The sequence below is a fragment of the Accipiter gentilis genome, chromosome 30, assembly GCF_929443795.1.
Source record: "Accipiter gentilis chromosome 30, bAccGen1.1, whole genome shotgun sequence".
NCBI lineage: Eukaryota > Metazoa > Chordata > Aves > Accipitriformes > Accipitridae > Astur > Astur gentilis.
The window spans coordinates 8,786,829-8,804,362 of NC_064909.1; the positions used below are offsets into that span (position 1 = coordinate 8,786,829).

The window sequence follows — 17,534 nt, forward strand, 5'->3', positions numbered from 1 at the left end:
TCTTTCTATTTGTCTTTCCTCCATTCTGGCATTTTCTGGCTGGGAAGAACCTCAGGCCAAACCTGATTTGGTTTCTCTGCGACTATTTATTTTTTCCAGGTCTGGGATATATGTTGGCTTGGTTTTTTACCCTGTCTAGTCCAAACTGGTATGGTAATTTAATATGATTAATTTCACTGGGGGAATTGGCAAAATTTATTTTCTATCTGGTTTGAGAGCGGAAAGTTTCTTGGGAAACTTGCATAGATACGATGCAACAATTAATTCTAGATTTTCACTGTAACAATTTGCTTGTTAAGAGTAACTATTTAGCAGAAGTTATAAGCCACATTCAGTGGTCTTTGGAATGTATTCTTTGGCTTTTTTAGAGACAGTGGTTTTACATGTAAACGTGCAAACACTTCAGAACATGCTTTCTTTTCAGCTCCAAACTTTTGTCTCCAATACGATCAGTGATAGGCCTGCATGCATTAGCAGTGTTTTTTTATTTTAAACTTTGATACTTATGCAAAATTTTGTTGATGGATTGATTGTTGGAGTTAGTTGTTACTTCTGTGTAATTTTTAAGGAAAATACCCAGTATCAGGTATTTAGTGTTGCTGTATTCACTTCTGTCTGTGATATCATTTGTCTTTGATATCATCAGTCATTAGAATGTCTTCATGTAATTCAAATTTGCGGTATTTTCAGAGACCTATAACATGAAATCATCATTTTATTGCATAATTTACTGTGGGGAGGGGGAAATTAATTTAAAATGAGACATTTTCACTTTAAAAATTAATTTGAAAACTTTGATGTCTTTTTATGTAGAGAAACCTTTTGTTCAAAATCAGTTTATACCTGTTTAGACAGAGGTATCCTTAGATTTTTAAACCTGGATATTTGTTTTCAGAATTTACAAGCTTTTTCTCTTTGGTAAACTAAACCTTCAAAAATAAATAGTTAAAACCTGCCCCAGTGTTTCAGTATTTTCTGAGATTTTTGAGTCACAGCTGGTTAATAAGGATTTTCTTTTCTTCACTTCTTCCCCGCCTACATTAAAAGTACCTTTTCTGTCACACAGCCTGTGCGGTTTTCCCATAGGGACATATAATGCAGTTCATCAAAGTGAAAAAAAATGAGTCACACAGTTATTTATTTACTCATGTAAGACAATAATGGTGTTGCTAGTTACCTGGACAGACTTTCATTTCATTAGATTGTGGAAAAGCTGGGAGTTAAAAAGTCTTTGCAGACTTGACTACAAGCGAAAAGAAAGAAATTAAGTCATAGCTACATGTTGGTTACCGTGTCATTTAATGCTGTTTGTTGCCTTTTAGCAACAATGAGCAAAAAAGTTGTTGCTCTAAATTTGCTAGAATATTTATTTATATAAATGATGAAAAGGTAAGTCCTGTTTTCATGGCATAAAGAGTCAAAGGATATTTATTAAAATTTTATTATGATTAAAATATCAGGTTAGATTCTAAAATTATATCTATTTTCATGGGCTCAAGTTACCTAATATTTAACAACAAAAAAAAAGAAGTGCTTTCCCGTATCTCTCTATGTTTTGCAAATAAAGCTTTCTTAATATTCCTGCATGGCAATTTCATGATTCTAACTGTTGCACTTAACTCTGTTTTGTATGTAAGGTTTTATGTGTATCTGCTAGACTGATGACTATATTTTGAGTATAGGATTCCCTGCCTGCTCTGTTTTCCTTTCCAGTCCTGTGGTACTGGAGTTTCAAGAGTTAGTGGCGCTGGGCTAACTAACAGCGGAAGACCTTTTGCAGGAGTGCTGTAGCAGTAAATTTGGAATCACTGTGAATGGTAGGCTGGCTCTGATGGCTTTATCAGAGAAGAGAGGATTCCTGACGGTGGTATCATCTGGTCAGAGTGTTTTACTTACTCATTTGCCTTAGCTAAAGCTAAGAGGAGTTCCATTAGGAGCCCAGTGAAATAGAGAAGAGCCCTGCATTCCCCAATTACCTTTGAGGCCTATATTTATTTGTGCAGTAGATATGCTCCATAATGAGCTGTCCTGTCCCTGTCCTTCAGTTGCCCAGTTTTGGGGATCTGCGATGCATGTTGGCTCCCCTCCAGACAACGTGTCTGGGTTTGCCTCCCATGGACAGTGCACCAAAACCACGGTGCTTTGGGCTTACGTGAAGTCCCAGATGCTGTGAAATTTTCCAGCATGCCACAGTCAGATACAGCCCAGACTTCCAAAGGAAAGGAGAACAAAAGGGAGCCTTTCGCTAAGACTATTTGTTTCCCAAGAGAGCCACATTACTGTGCTTTCAGCCTTGTTCCATAAAGGGTAACTCTTACGCATACTCTGTTTATGTGATATGTTGAACAACTGGTAATTGCCTGTGAAGCAGTTAAAAGGTTGATGTACTTGGTGAGAATTTAGGACACGGGCAGGGCAATCCTGTATACAAAAATTTGATGATGAAACTAAAATGTACCACCAAGATTGGGTTTTTTCTTAGACGAATCTGAAATCAAAGCTTATATTGTTCTAATGTTAATACTTTCCTTAACTTCCTTGTTTGGTAGATTTTTCTATGAGTGAAAGTGGTATGTCTGACACCAGAAAACATTGTTGCTTTGAATTTTTTGTGTATAAGTTAATTCTGTGTGTGAGGGGCATTGAAGTCTTCATTAGAATCTCTACAGAAGATGTAACAAAATGTGATACAGGTTTTTACCTATCCTTGCTATTCCTTTCACTCCAGCTACTGCACACCTTGCTGTCTTTTCCCAGTTCTAGTCAACTGTGTAATGCTGTGTAATAAATGTAAATTTTTTTGAATTAACTTTCTATATCCATAGCCTTGCATCAGGTTTATTTTCTGAGGAGATGTATAACCACGTTTCTATCTATCTATCTAGTGTGAGAAGCAAAGATGGTCAGCATCAAGTATTCATCCCGAGCACAAGATTTCTCATGATCCTTTTTCCACTGTCTTTAGTGACTGAATTTAGTGTCTAACTTCTAGCCACTGGATACATACCCATTAGCTGTCCTTAACAAGTAATTAGAATCTGAGACACTGCTTCACTTGCTAAATTTCACTGGTGAGCAGAGTTCGCTTGTGTGAAAAGGCTTGTGTCTGCCTTTATTAGTACTTTATTTGTCTTCAAACTTTAATTTAGTATCTCCCTGGGTGAGCAACTATATGGGAGGTAATCAGAGGTTTGATATCATGGCTTTAGGGAGTGCATTTTGTTTCCTTAATTGGTCTACATTCCACCTGCACAGAATCTGATTTAAGGTATCCAAAGGTTTTTGCAAGGTAAGCATCCCTGAAATTCAAGCCTAGAATTTTTGTCATGTCATATTTGTGCTATATTCATTTATATATGGTTTACACAATCCATTGTGACTGTATACTTAATACTTTGCTTTTATCTAAATCTCATCTGAGAGATCATTCATTTCCATTTTTAACAAATATTTTTCAGTAGTATTTGTTATCTAATTTGAAAGGTAAAAAAAGACATTTACGGATTTTTTTAAAATATTCTGTCCAGATATTTAGACTTACCATTTTCCACAGAACTGTTTCAACAGTAAATAATCAGAAAGTAAGTAAAGAATTTTCACTTATTCTCAGCAAACTGCATTCAGAGGATGAGAAGAACACCTCCACTAGATGAACTGCAGCCGCCTCCATACCAGGATGATAGTGGTTCTCCTCATCTTTCATGCACGCCTTCTGAAGTCGGAGACAGTAAATGTGAATTTTCCCAGTGTAGCAACAGTCCAAGATGTTCATATAAATGCCCGAGTGAGGGAAGCACGGGACACGAAATAGAAAGCTTTCATAACAAAGGATATGAAGAGGATGTACCAAGTGATAGCACAGCTGTCCTTAGTCCAGAGGTAAATGAAAACAGTTGAGTGTTCTGAAGTGTCATGCAGTGCAACCTTGTGAGACCTTTTTTTTATCTTAAGACCAATGCACAGTTATATGAACACTAATATTGAAGCTCATTCATTTTTTAAAATATTAGTTCATCAGAAAGCATTACAATACGATTTCAGATTTTTCTTTATAATTATCTTTATGGCATCTTAACTTTCAAACAAGCTCCTAGTAAGAGTGAATTATTTTTTAAACCAGTCAGAAAACTTCATCACACAATAAGGACTGTAGTCAAAATTCTTTTTCTTCCACATAATTTTTCAAGCAACCCAAATAAAGAAAAAGAATCTGTTAACGCTTTTCAAACTAAACACCCCATAATGTAAAACATCCTTTACGAAAAAAAATTACTACAAAGAATTTTTTTAAATTGTTGATGGTAGTATAGAGATTTTGTCCACTTAATTTCCCTTTTTTCTGCTATAAACTGTAATGATATCTGTTTATTTTTACTATGAAGAAATCATCTTTTCTGACATGTATTTCCTTGAAGTGTCTTTAACAACCGCTTACTGCACTGACATCTGTGGGTAAGTCTGCATTAGTGATGTCGTCTGCAGAAGAGGCTCTGCTTGGTACAACTTTGTCTTTTGTCTCTACCTGAAGTTTTGAAGTGCATATTAGGGCTCAGTCCTGATGTGCTGTCGTGGTTTAACCCCAGCTGAAACCAGGACATGTGCCAACAGCTGTTTCTGTCTTGGTAGACCTCTTGGTAAGTTGATGTTACATAGCTGGGGTGTTGGTGCAACATCTGCAAGGCCCAGCTGCAAGGTCCTCCAGTAGCTAGCTGTCAACATGTACCTGATGATCAGCTACGACCACAATCTTTATGGAATTCACTGCTAGTAAAGACATAGTGTGTACATATGGTCCTCAAACCCTATCAGATTGCAGCAAATCTAATCCTAGTTCTTTCCCTTTTGTGTCACACCAGTCATTAAGGTAAGCATACTCAATAAGAACTGAGAATACTGCCAGCTTTTTTTATAGCCACTCAACAACTTGAAGAATGAAGCTTTCAGAGGAATTCCAATAGCTATGTAGCAACCAGTTTAAAATAATAACATAACGTTTTTTAATGCAAAACTCTTTATTGTGGCATCTATTAATTTACATGAACAAACATATCTTTAATAATATGAAAATACATTTGTTTTACATACTTGGAATAACTTACTATATGAACACTAGGTTGACCTGTACTTGTAAATATTTTGTGTTTCAGTATCACTATCAAACTAGCTGTTGTAGCAATATTTTGTTCAAAATTTGAAGTGATGATAAACAATCTTAAAATTAAGTTTAAAATACAGTTTTAGGACTGGTGCCGTTTACAGAAAGTTCAGAAGGTGTGTTCAAAACAGATGCATCTTACACAGTTCTAGTAAAATTACATTAATAAAGCCATGATAATTTTTGGCACGTTCATGGAACCCTTGTGGACTGCAACAAGAGCTGCATGTGCAAGCGGGTGTTGTGATTCCTGTATTCTTTGCTGCCATCTCACCGTGCTCTCAATCACTAGCCGGGTCTTAAAGCACTGTAATATGTTACCTTAAAAATGTGTGTATTTTCACACTGAAATAAGGTAGTTCTATCTTGTAACAAATATAAATTTTAACATGTGGGGCACAGTAGAAGAGGCCTAATTTAATCTGAGCTCTGTCTGATTGACTCCTGGCTTTTGGTGGTATTGGCTAGGTAAAGTCTTTTGATTTCTTCTTGGCTGCTAGTCAGCCATCTCCTCAGGCTTTCGGTGTTTAATTTCCTTGTTTATGAAATGAACAAAAAGATCATAGTCCCTTCATATTGCTTAGAGAAAACCGTATATTTCCATGCTAGATTTAATAATAGAGTACAATAAATAAATAAATAAATAGCTTTTTTTCTTCTTCTTCAGGATATGTCAGCTCGAGGATCGTCTTCACAGCTTCCTAAACCTTTTGATCCTGAGCCAGTAGCTAAATATGGCACACTGGATGTGACTTTTGACTATGACTCACAGGAACAGAAGCTTTTGGTGACAGTGACAGCTGTCACAGACATTCCCACATACAGCAGGACAGGTGGAAGCTCGTGGCAAGTACACCTAGTTCTTCTCCCTATAAAGAAGCAAAGAGCAAAAACCAGCATCCAGCGGGGACCGTGCCCTGTCTTCACAGAGACATTCAAATTTAATCACGTTGAGTCTGAGATGATTGGGAATTATGCAGTTCGCTTTAGACTGTACAGCGTACGTCGCATGAAAAAAGAGAGGGTTGTGGGAGAAAAGATTTTTTACTTAACAAAATTGAATCTTCAAGGGAAGATGTCAGTGCCAGTGATACTGGAACCTTCTTACAGTCTGTCTGTGAGTATTAAATGAGGCAGAATAAGAATGCAGTGATATACAGTGCCCTGAATTTTGTAAGAATAGTGTGTATATTTATAGAGTCATCGCATCCACTCGACTTGTTTTCAACAGTCATAGCGTCGTATTAGCACAATGATAATTTCCTTAGAGCTTCTGTAAGTACGTTCACTTTCCACCTGCAAAAGCTGCCCATATTTTTCCTTCTAATTACTTAGAAATTTCCAGTCTATAAATACGATATAGTGGTGAATATATGTATATATGTATACATGCAAATACATACATATGTATTTAATAGTATAATCTTTACTCTGCTACCCACAACATTTCAATTAAAAAAAGAAAAAGGGGGGGGGGGGGGGGGAGAGGAGCTATACTAGCGGGTGTCCTTCATCTGTTGAAATTAAATCTTGGTTGCAAAAGGTATTTTCCTTTCAAGAAAGAAAGATCGGATAGAAGAATTTTGAGAGCACAAAGCCATTATTAGTAACTTTAGATTAGAACCTTGTAAATAGTTGATTTCTGGTTCAGTCTGAAGTGAAAAATAGTGTGAAAAGTAGTTCAAACTGAAAAGGATTTTCGTTTGCTGAAAAGAACCTATCTGATGAACAAAATTTTTTCGTCCCCCCAAATAATTTAACCTTAGTATTTTTAATAAAGCAAAGCAACAGTAATTAAGGGTAAACTTCGGTATCACTATCAAAAAACACAGGAGATCAGTATATGGGCAGTGATCAGCGTCTCCTTTTTCTTTTTTATAAGAATTTAAGTATGCTTTTGTCCAGAAAGAGAATGTTTGTGATGTTGTGGTCAAGGCTTCCTAGACTAGGAGTGCTTGAATGTTCATTGCTTAAGAGCTGCATATGTGCTAAATAATGGACTTATGGGGGAGAGAGAAGGTGTTTTAGCAAGGGCATCCTTATTTGCACATTCTATGTATTCTGTGGGTTTTTTAGACTATCAATAAAAGAAAAAGAGGAAGAGAAGGGAAAGAAAGGAAAATGATTTTTCAGGGGAAACAATGCCGTTAATTTGTTCTACATTTTCAAAAGAAGTTTGGATCAATTGAATTGGCATTTCTGTTGAACATGAATATTACAAAAGACACTCAAAATGCCGTTGTATTTAATGACTAAAAATATTAATTAGAATTTGTAAAAGCTGAGACTAAAACTTCAATCTGATGGAGGATCAACAGAAAATAGAACAGCTTTTTTATGATTCCTTAAGAAGTACAGATCAGTCTATTCCAAGGATGAAGTGGTTCACCTACATAGTGTGAACTTCCCTAACACAGAGTTTGCTAGTTTCACAGCTGGGAAAAAAAGCAACCCATGAAACAAAACTCTGAATATTCTAAATGTTACTGGCTAAATTTGTGTGTGTTTTCGGTAGGTTCTTGTATAAAATTTACCGAAGTCAGTGAAAGGTGCCAATGAATGGACCAGGCTTTTTATTAACTGGTATATCCCATATGTGCATTGGTTATTTTTCTGTATTATTTTCTTGAGCTTTTGTGGCAGGGAGAGTAAAAACAAATTCCAGAAGGCATCAAAAATAAGAAGATTGTTATTTATTTTCTGTGATGGTAAGGGATGCCATGTCTACATTTTTCTATCCTCATTTTTTGGGAGAAGGAACAAGAATAAGGAATATTGGTAGGAAGTGAAAGGGTCTTCCAGAGTTTGTTGCTGTAATGGGATTTAGGCAGATTTATCTTAGCCCTACCTGTTGCTGGAAAGGAACCTTCATAGTCTTGATTGCCTGAATGAGGATCCATGGTTTTTTGGAACTCTGCAAATCAGGGTTTAAACCTTTGGAAATTCATTGACATCTGAGTTTACAGATATTTTTGTATTGTTATTTATAGCCTATATGATTTTTTTTTTCAGTGAGCAGATTTATTACAGGATTTAACATATAGTTATTTTGCAAGAGTGTTAAATTTTACTGAGTTTTTAGGATGTATGACTGGAAGTGGGGGGCATCCTGGGTCACTTGAGTTGAAGCCCTTATTATTGCAGACAGCCAGGTCATCCTGATCACAAATTTGCAAATTTTCGTCTGAAAATATCAGGTTGTTTCACTTCCAACCTGAATTTCTTCAAGGCCAATTTATTACCATTTGTTCTTATACCAGCATGGTCCTTGAGCTAAATTAGTTCTTACCCTTCTCAGGTGTTTGCCTCTGGGTCTATCTGTACACATTGGTTGTATTGCTTCTCAACTGTCCTTTTGCTAGAATAAGCCAACAACAATCTTTATGCCCAATTAATCATAAATGTCAGTTGGATCCAGGCAGGAGTTATTTAACAGGAGAAGGTAAGCGTTGTTTCAATTTGGAGATATCCAGTTGTTCAGGGATATTTGTAATTATAAAATCCATGATGAGGTACATTGTAAATTCTGAGTTAAATTTGTCTTGTTCAGTTGCAGAGTGTTTTGTTGCTGACAAGTATTTATATTTGACAGCATTTATGAAAATATTTCTTGGACACATGACAGTTGTCCTATTTTTTCCACTGCTTCTCATTATATGGACTTTATATATTAAGTACACCTTCTGTCACTGAAACTTCATAATCCATTAAAACATCTTGCCAGTCTCTTCTGCAGAAACATATTTTATTTGTTTCTGTCTGTGACTGATATTATGTGAATGTGTTTCATTAGCTACTCATCTGCTTTCTGATTGTATAAGAACAGTTTGTGTCCTGTGAAGTTTATTATATTTTCAGCTATACCTTAAAGCTATCAGGGAATCTGGTTAAAGGTAGACCAGCAAGTTCAGTGCCTTTCAAACATGGTGGCACACTCACATAAGTGGGGCCTGCAGCTCTCTGGTTATTGTTAAAATGTGGACAAGTGCATGTCATGGTGAGTACGTGATACTAGGATGTTCCTTAAATTAGGTTTCAAAGCTACACATGGCTTCAAATTTACAAATACATTCACAAACTGTCTTTCTCACCCAAGATTTCACCCTGTTCCTCACCTTCCTACATTGCATACAATGTCTTACATTGGGAGCTATTATCCCCAGTCCTATTGCCATTTGTCTTTAACAGTCCTGCGTCGCTGCAGGTCTCCCACGTAACAGGGAATTCCTCCTCAGCCCCCTTATTTATCACACGCTTCCTTCCAAGTTCAGCATACTTTCAAGTGAGGAGGAAATAACAGAACCAATATGGGCTAGCCAGAGTACAGTTATCACCGTTATCTGAGACTGTTCCCCTTTCAGATTTGATAGAAATTGGACATTGCATCAGAGTTAATAAGCAGGGGTGTACATTGTGGTTTTGTCTGAGTATAGTTTGCTTAGAAAGACCTTTGTTGATGCTTTTAGAAAAATTTTCCTTTTAATAGAATTGTAAACAAATTTTTATTCACCCATCTTGAAGTTTAGAATCTATCGCGATGTTGTTTATTTTTCTTCAGGAAATCCCTGTGGACCTGTTTTTAGTTGCTCTTCGTTCTTCTCACTCAAAGAAATTTTCCTGACGGTGAACAACAGTCTCCAGTATGATGTGATTATAAAAACATATAAGCAGTTTATTGAGTGAAATCTGTTTGGAAAAGATAAAAAACGCAAGCATAATCCTCTTCACCATCCCATAGGTTGCTTTTGGTGTAGAATAACAACAATCAATCATGTTTTTATTTTTTGATTGATTTTGGAAGTACAATTTGGATGACCAAAACATGCCTCTTCCTGCTAAGCCAATCTAGTAATCGTTCATTATGTATTGTCAATAACAAGGTGTTTACTGTGGAGAATTAAATTTTTCTTTATTTCTATAACACTTCTAACATATTGGACTCCCAGATGTGATCCCCATAAGAAAGGATGGATGGTATGGGCAATCATACGTGCTTAAAGGGTTATTTTGTATATCTTTACTGTAAATATCCAGAGTGTCCGAGAATTATTTTAATTACAGGGTTTTTGAGTGAAGGCATTTGTGCATGCAGTGTATAAAAATGCTCGCTCTTGCACACACACGTGTGCACTCTCCAGTTTGACAATGGTTAATCATCTAGTATATATTGGTTTATGCATTGTGCTTAAGACATTTGTTTCATGTTGCCCTTTATGTGTGGTATATCTTCAGTATTCTTTAGAATGGATATTTGTGTGTTTATAACTTCTCAGAAAAAAAGCTTTCAGAGAGGCATTTCTTTCTTGGGAATTCTTGTCCATTTTGGAGTCGAGCTGTCAGGTTTTGTGAAAATTCTTACACTTTAAACTTATTGGTGACTCTACTATTGTGTTCTTACGGCATGGTCTGTTCAGGATTATATTTGGAAGGCTAAATACTAAAATACATATGTATAAACAGATCTTTACTAAATACCAGTATGATACTTTAAAACGGTTAATGAAAAAATGACTAAGACTTGTCTAGGGGGGAAAAAAATACTCAAAAGATTTTGTTCATAGTATTTTATTTAACTAGAATTCTACCTAAAAGGATCAGTTCCTATGTGATGGTGCATAAATGCTTTCAGTTAGCTTGTAAAAATTATGTTCATCATAGTAAGGGGCAATTATCTTTAAACACTGAGCACATTCTTATCTTGGGAATAGCTTGCTGAATTCATTTGAGTTAGTGGTGTAAAACATGGAAAATCAGAATTAATCCTTTGACACAATAAGAAAGATGACTCCTGCAATTTCTTTGAAGAAAATTATTAGGTGACTGGAAAATGGTGATCATGTTACTGAGGCTGCAGGAGAACTTGACAGTACTTGGCAAATGAAGCAGTCTCCCTGTGTTTGGCTGGTTGTGCAACATTTCATGGCAGTATCGGCAAGTAACAGCCGTTGTCTTTCCAGTGTCACGGCTGCCTCACCTTGTGTGCCTTTGTGTGGTGGTGACTGAGCACTGCTCCTGGCAGCTGAGAAGATAAGTGCTAACCCATGTGTCTCTCTCTCTGCTTGGGTCTTCATCAGGATATGGGGGGAAAAACACAAAGACAGCTGTGGCTACTGTGCTTTAAAGCCAATGGTGTGTCTGCACTCTTCTGACAGATGCAAGTTTCAAGAACTCTGATAGAATCTGACCAGATGATAAGGACCTCCCGCTGGCTAAGTTCAGTTGTCACAATTAAAAATTAATTGGCTTTCCAAATCAGTGCTATTGTCTCCGGATTTTTTCTTATGTAAATATGTCTAATCATTCATGGCAATTTTTGTCATATATTAGTCTGTTCATCCAAGAAGCACTGGACTAGGCATTGAGACTGTGAGACTGTTTCAGCCCCACATAGAATAACCTTGATGCTTTGTAGAACACTTCTATGTAGTTTTCAAGATTTTTTTTTTTTTTTTACAGTCACAACTTGTCTCAGGTAACTGCAGCCATTCCGTCATTTCAGGAGCAAAATGGTTGACCAGTTTCAACATATGCCACTTGTTTTTGCTAATTGATTACTGTCATGGAGGGTGATATGGTTATTTCTGTCATAAGTTGAACAAGCCTCTCGAGTGAGCTATCCAGAAACAGTAGAATGTTTCCTAAAGCTCTACAGAAATTCATATCCAGTTATTTGAATGAATCCAGAGTAAGAGGCAATAGTCCCTGCAAACTGCTTTAAACTCTATAACTAAATTTAGTACTTCAGCCCTCTCATGGGTTATTGGCTATCTCCACTGTGATTGTGAGAAGGATCTTTGTCATTAGGATGCTCTGCCTTATACCATCGTAGGCATGGGCCATATTGCTGCTATTTGTCCATTGAAAATCAAGTCCAAGATCAGTTCAGGAAGATTTTCACAAAGCAACAATTCAGGGTTTGTCATTCTGTCATGTCTAGGCTAGCTAGGGTTGTGATTCCTGTTCTAGCAGCAATTCAAAGAGTCTAAAGCTTTTCCAAATGAAAAACCCTAATTCTGTGGAAACAAGCTTCTGACTACTTATGAGGTTCTGAGAGCCCTTAGTTGAATCTTGTACATCCACCACATTTCTCAATTAATTTGCATTTCTAGCCTTTATTGCTGGACTTTTTTGTAAGATACAAGAATAATAATTTGAATCCAGTTACTCCTGACAGTCATGGATAATAGAGCTAGTAAAAATGCTATCAAAATGGTATTTCTATACTATTTCTGGGATGTGCTGGCCAATGTGGATGGTCAAAGCATTCTGAATGTACGTGCCACTGCCATGGCGGAGTTAACAAAGTCCACCTGGCCTTCAAGTTTTTAGAGGTTTTAAAAAAAAATGCCAGCATAACACCAGGGCTTTCTTCAACACATTACCAAAACCAGACTGTGAATTTAACATTAACTTTCAACTACCTTGCTGATACCCAGATGGGAGGCAAGTTCCTACTTTAGTAACTAGATCTGTTACCATGACCCTGAATGTAGGATACTGGGAGAATTCTTTGATGTCAGCAATGTAAAGAATTTCATCTACTTGTCAAAATCATCAGTTGGTCACGTAGCCAGAATAAAGATTGTTTGTTGTCTCTCCATGTTAGTATCTGTGTACTGAGTTAAATAAATAAATACTGGGATCTTTTGCCTTTAATGAATGAGTTGCTTGAAAAAAGTTATTTACTCAGTTTGATCCCCACAATCTTTGATATTTGGGTCCACAAATATGTTTTAGACATGGTATTACTATTTTGAGTATATGATGATGCTTTTCAGTCTCTAAAATGCGCCTAGTCAAATGACAGGCTGTGAATGTTCTATATTAAATTGAAGTCATCCTCTTGAGCAATACTCTTGCTGCCCCAGAAAGCCAGTCCGTCAGTGACAAACACATTGTCATTGTCTAGAATTGTATGTCTAGTTTTGATCATCTTTAACAAAAAAAACCCTAAAAAACCGCAGAAAAAAGCTCATCAATATATAAAGCTAGAAAAATGAGAATTTCATCAGGTATCTGTGAGATTCTCAGACTATCATTCTTTGTGGCGTTATGATCTCCCAACCTGGATTGCAATTTCAAAGAGCAGTAAGGAAAATAATCATACTGTATAAACAACTGTAAATTTCCCAGAAGTGTCTTTGTAGGAGTTACAAGTAAAGACTAACAAGGTTGTCACATTGCATGAAATTTCTACTTTTGAAGAGTACAAGCTGCAGCTCAAATCTTCCTCAAGCAACTTTTTCAGTGGAGATATATTCTTTAACTTATGAATCCAAGTGAAATTTCTGTTTCCCTTAGAGATACTGAGTTTCCCAACTATTCTATTTTCTTTTAATCTGAATTCTTTCTTGTTTTCATGTATGTGTACACACAAATATCTTCTCACTTTTGTTACTGTCTTTCAAGGAAACAAGAAAAAGGGAAAACACAGTTCTGTTTGCAGGTTTGAGCACCCTTCAGCAAAAGCATGTGCAGTTTTCCTCCATCTCCACTGGGGGAAATCCTAATCAGAGACGTTGCACAAACAGATGAAGTTGCCTAGTCTGCAAATTTATAACCTACATATTTGTGGAACTTTTAGTTTTAGTTTTTGGTTTATTTACTGGGTGATTATTCTTCTCCTGGGCTTTGCAGTGTAATGTAAGTGTTCTTTGTTAGCATTCTTCATTTCAGACTTGAGGATATCCAGGTAATCACTTGTTTTGTATATTCAAGCATCCTGTATTCGGTGTCAGATAAGTATTTCTGTTCATAGGGTGCCTTTAGCAAAGGGTCCTTCTAGTCTTAGTATGTTAGCCTCTTGGCAGGCTTGGCCCTCATTGTCTGACCTTGAGCTGGATCTTCCACAGCTCCTGTCCTTCTGTTGGGCTTAATCAGCTGTCTGCTGGCCCCAGGAGAATCCAGTTTATCTCCACCTCTTGCCCTTCTTTGTGGTGTGTATGATAGCTCTAAGAACTGAAGCAGATCCCTTATAACTGCAAACACCTGGTGATCTTCCGATCATGAGATTAAACATGACCTGAACAAATCAAAAGGGGTACCACTAGCAGATTAAATTGGAGCTGGGTGAACTGTTAATCGCAGATAATTTAACTGACAAATGCATTCTAAATGTACCTTTAATGTTATGGATTTTTTCATTGTGAAAAATAATTGCATGAATGTTTATGCCATCAAATACTAGTCTATAGATTGACTACTCATAAATTATGCTTACTGTTTGATCACTGAATCTTTATCTTTTCCCAGTTTGAAAGAGTATACTCAAGAGAGAAAAGAGAAAAAATGAAATTATTTGCCATTGATCTCCCCAGTGAGCATAGAGAATAACTCCATCTGGACAGAGTATTGTCATTTAAAGAAGTCTGTGGTCTTGGAAGCTGTCCCACAGTAACATCTCCATGGTCTTACAAGTTTGACAGGGAGTAAAGAGAGGGGGAGGTGTGAGTGAGTCTGGGTAGGAGCTGTTAGCATAGCTTCATCAGAAGTGCAGGTAAAATGTCTGCACTTTGTGTCAGATGTTCTTAACTAAATTGCTAGCACAAACATCTAACAGCTTTTAGTGCTTGAGTGTTTCTTTATGCTACATGTCTTATATCAGAAAACAGAATTCAGTAATAAAAGGCCTCTTGCCTCTTTTCCTCCCCTTGCCCATGACTGTATAAAAAGCCGGTGGACTTGTGTAAATTCTGTAAATTCCATTGTACATTCGTTTCCAGTTGCCTCCACCGCTGCTTGGGTTTGCTGTGCAAATTTCAAGCCCATTAAGGCTATGGAACAACTAGGTGATCTTTCATAATCTGGCAAGGAAGCCAAAGGTGTAATTTAAATGCAGATGAATAGAAGTTCTAGAAAACCTAAAATGCTTCCCTTTCTGTAGAGAATTAATGTTTTGTTCTGCAGAGCTGATCATTTTTAAAACTTTTAGACACAAAGTACTAATAGCAAATTCTCATGAAATACTAACAGCAACACAGAAATCTCGCTGTGAACTTGTTCAAAATCTTTCAGAAAAGTGGAATGTTGTTTTGCCATTATTAAGAATATATACATTTTATTTTGTCATTTTCATTTTATGACTAAATTAGAGTACCCTAAAGTTTGAAAACAAACCTTATTTTAATAATGCTGTATTCTTATTAGAAAACCCACAAGGGTTTTAATTTTTGTTAAAATTAATTAATTTTAAATTACTTTCAAAATCGAAATTTGTGTAGTATCATCATGTATCTAAGGAGGTTTTATAGCTCTGTACATTATAGTATCTATTAAGATTTTAGTCCTTTGGCTGTAGTGAATGAAAGAATTATTATTTCTCATTTGATCTCCATTTTCCAGTGTTTCATCTGTGAGAAAACAATGTGTTTTGTAAAATTCTGCATCTAGAAGGTTTTTTTTCTCTTGAGGGTAAAAAAGAATGTAGAACAGAAGCATTTGATGAGAAATGTGAATTTTACCACTTCAGATAATCTGATTTTCAACTACATTAATAGTAGCTTAATAATTAAAACAATTCCATATTTGATGTGAATACCATCAATGTTGAATGTATTTATTTGCTAAAGGTTTTTTTAATTGGAATTTCTGAATAGGAAATCCTGGTAATTTTTAAAGCTTGCCATTCTACCCAAATTAATATGTTTTATTTCCTAAAATCAGGTTGCATAATGGATATATTATTAGAATATTTACTTTCATGTTTGTGATTTAAGTTGACTTAGATATGAATACCGTAAAGTATGAATAAAAGTACATGAATAAAAATGCATATTATACTTAATTGGAACGTGCTTCAAGGAAGCTATTAAGCAAAAAAACCCCAAATAATTACCTGTCATAAATAATGATGCTTTCCTAAAGTTTGAATCTTTGAGAGGTGCCTAAAACTATATGTTTCAGCATTTGCAAGTTCAGGTAATTAGTTTAAAGCAAAATACTGATAACTCTATATTCTCTTTATCTTACTATACAGGACAGCCAGCTACAATAGGAATTGGAATTTCCTCCCTAGCATGTTGTGAAGATAGGTAGCTTTGTACAATTTCAAAAGTGTTGGTTTTCTTTAAAAAACAAACCAAAAACAAAAAACCAAAAACCAACCAAACAAAAAAGCTAGAATATCCAGATTGACACCATTTAAATTCAGGTATTTTTTAAAATCACCAAAGCCTCAAAATGACGATGGTATACAGTACAGAAAGAACTGTGTAAAAAAACCAACCAAACAAACAAACAAAAAAACCCCCAAAAACCCCAACACCTGCAAACTTTCTTGGCACTTGCTTCTTAATTTAATTCTTATTTTGCAACATCTTTGCAAACTTCTATTATTATTAATCTTATCAATAAGAATCTTATTATTTCAAACATTTAATATTGTTTTGAGCATCATGTAACACCTGAGTTCTACCTTTAGAAGCAAAAAGTTGATACTTCCTGCAGCTATTAGTTATACAGGAAGAGTATCGATTGTTTCGTTTAAGGAAGTGTTTTGTTATGAGTATTGTATTTTTGAGGACTTCCTTTTTTCAAGCATATCGAACGTCACAGTTTTTCATGAGTTAGAGGAAAGGGAAGCAGAAGTGATGAGGAATTGAGGCAAACATCTCCGCAAAAGCATCCAAGTGTCCAGTATAGCACGTAAGTGGGATTTAGATGCCAGAATTCAAAATTATAAAGCTCCATTCTTTGACTTTCCTAATTATTTTACACCCCTGTGTTTTAAAGGGCTGAGTTCTTCAGGTAGTTTAAGTTCTCTTTCCCAGGAATAATCTTGATATTTTTTCAAAAGTATTTTAGCTTTGAAACATGTTTTTATAAAGTACCTTGTGCTTAAGCCACTAATGAGGGATGTGGAGCCTCTAGGTTCAGTTTTCTCCTCCTCTCTGCCTCTCAGAGCTGAAGTAGGGGATGGGCTCCAGGCTGAGAGCTGGTCTGGAGCCTGTTTGGTGCCTGGGTGCTCTCATCACCCCAGCAAGCTTTTGCCTGAAAGTGGAACAGTAGCTTCAGGGTTCAGCACTGGGCTGGTGATTAAGAGAGATGAATACTTTTATCTAAAATGTTGGAGACCTGGATTCGGTTCCTTCTTTTGCCTACTAGGATTCAAATTTCCTTCCCTAACCCCTCAGTTGTATTGATATAGCAGTAGAAGAAAGTAATGTGCAAAAAAGTTCTTTAAGACATTACTGGTATAACATTAACATTTAAAATTTGAGAGAGACATTTTGACAAGTAACATGCTGTGAATCAGATTTTTGTTGCCGAAGGATTGTCAGCAAGGTTTCATCTTCCCTGTGTATATTTTGAAAAGCCAAGAGAATCAGATGTTCTTGTTTTGTAAGCCTACAGAGGCATGATTTTAACCTGTGCGTGGAGG

At 36.1% G+C, this 17,534-nt stretch overlaps 1 protein-coding gene across 5 annotated transcripts in view; it reads left to right on the forward strand.

The window, feature by feature from the left end:
- SYT14 (synaptotagmin 14) overlaps positions 1-17,534 on the forward strand; it is a 93,179-nt gene that overhangs the window by 56,582 nt on the left and 19,063 nt on the right. For all 5 annotated transcript variants that reach the window (XM_049833992.1, XM_049833993.1, XM_049833994.1 and 2 more), the window contains 2 exons: positions 3,611-3,879; positions 5,823-6,272. In XM_049833992.1, coding sequence (XP_049689949.1) covers positions 3,611-3,879; positions 5,823-6,272 — 719 coding nt within the window. The remainder of the gene's footprint in view (positions 1-3,610; positions 3,880-5,822; positions 6,273-17,534) is intronic.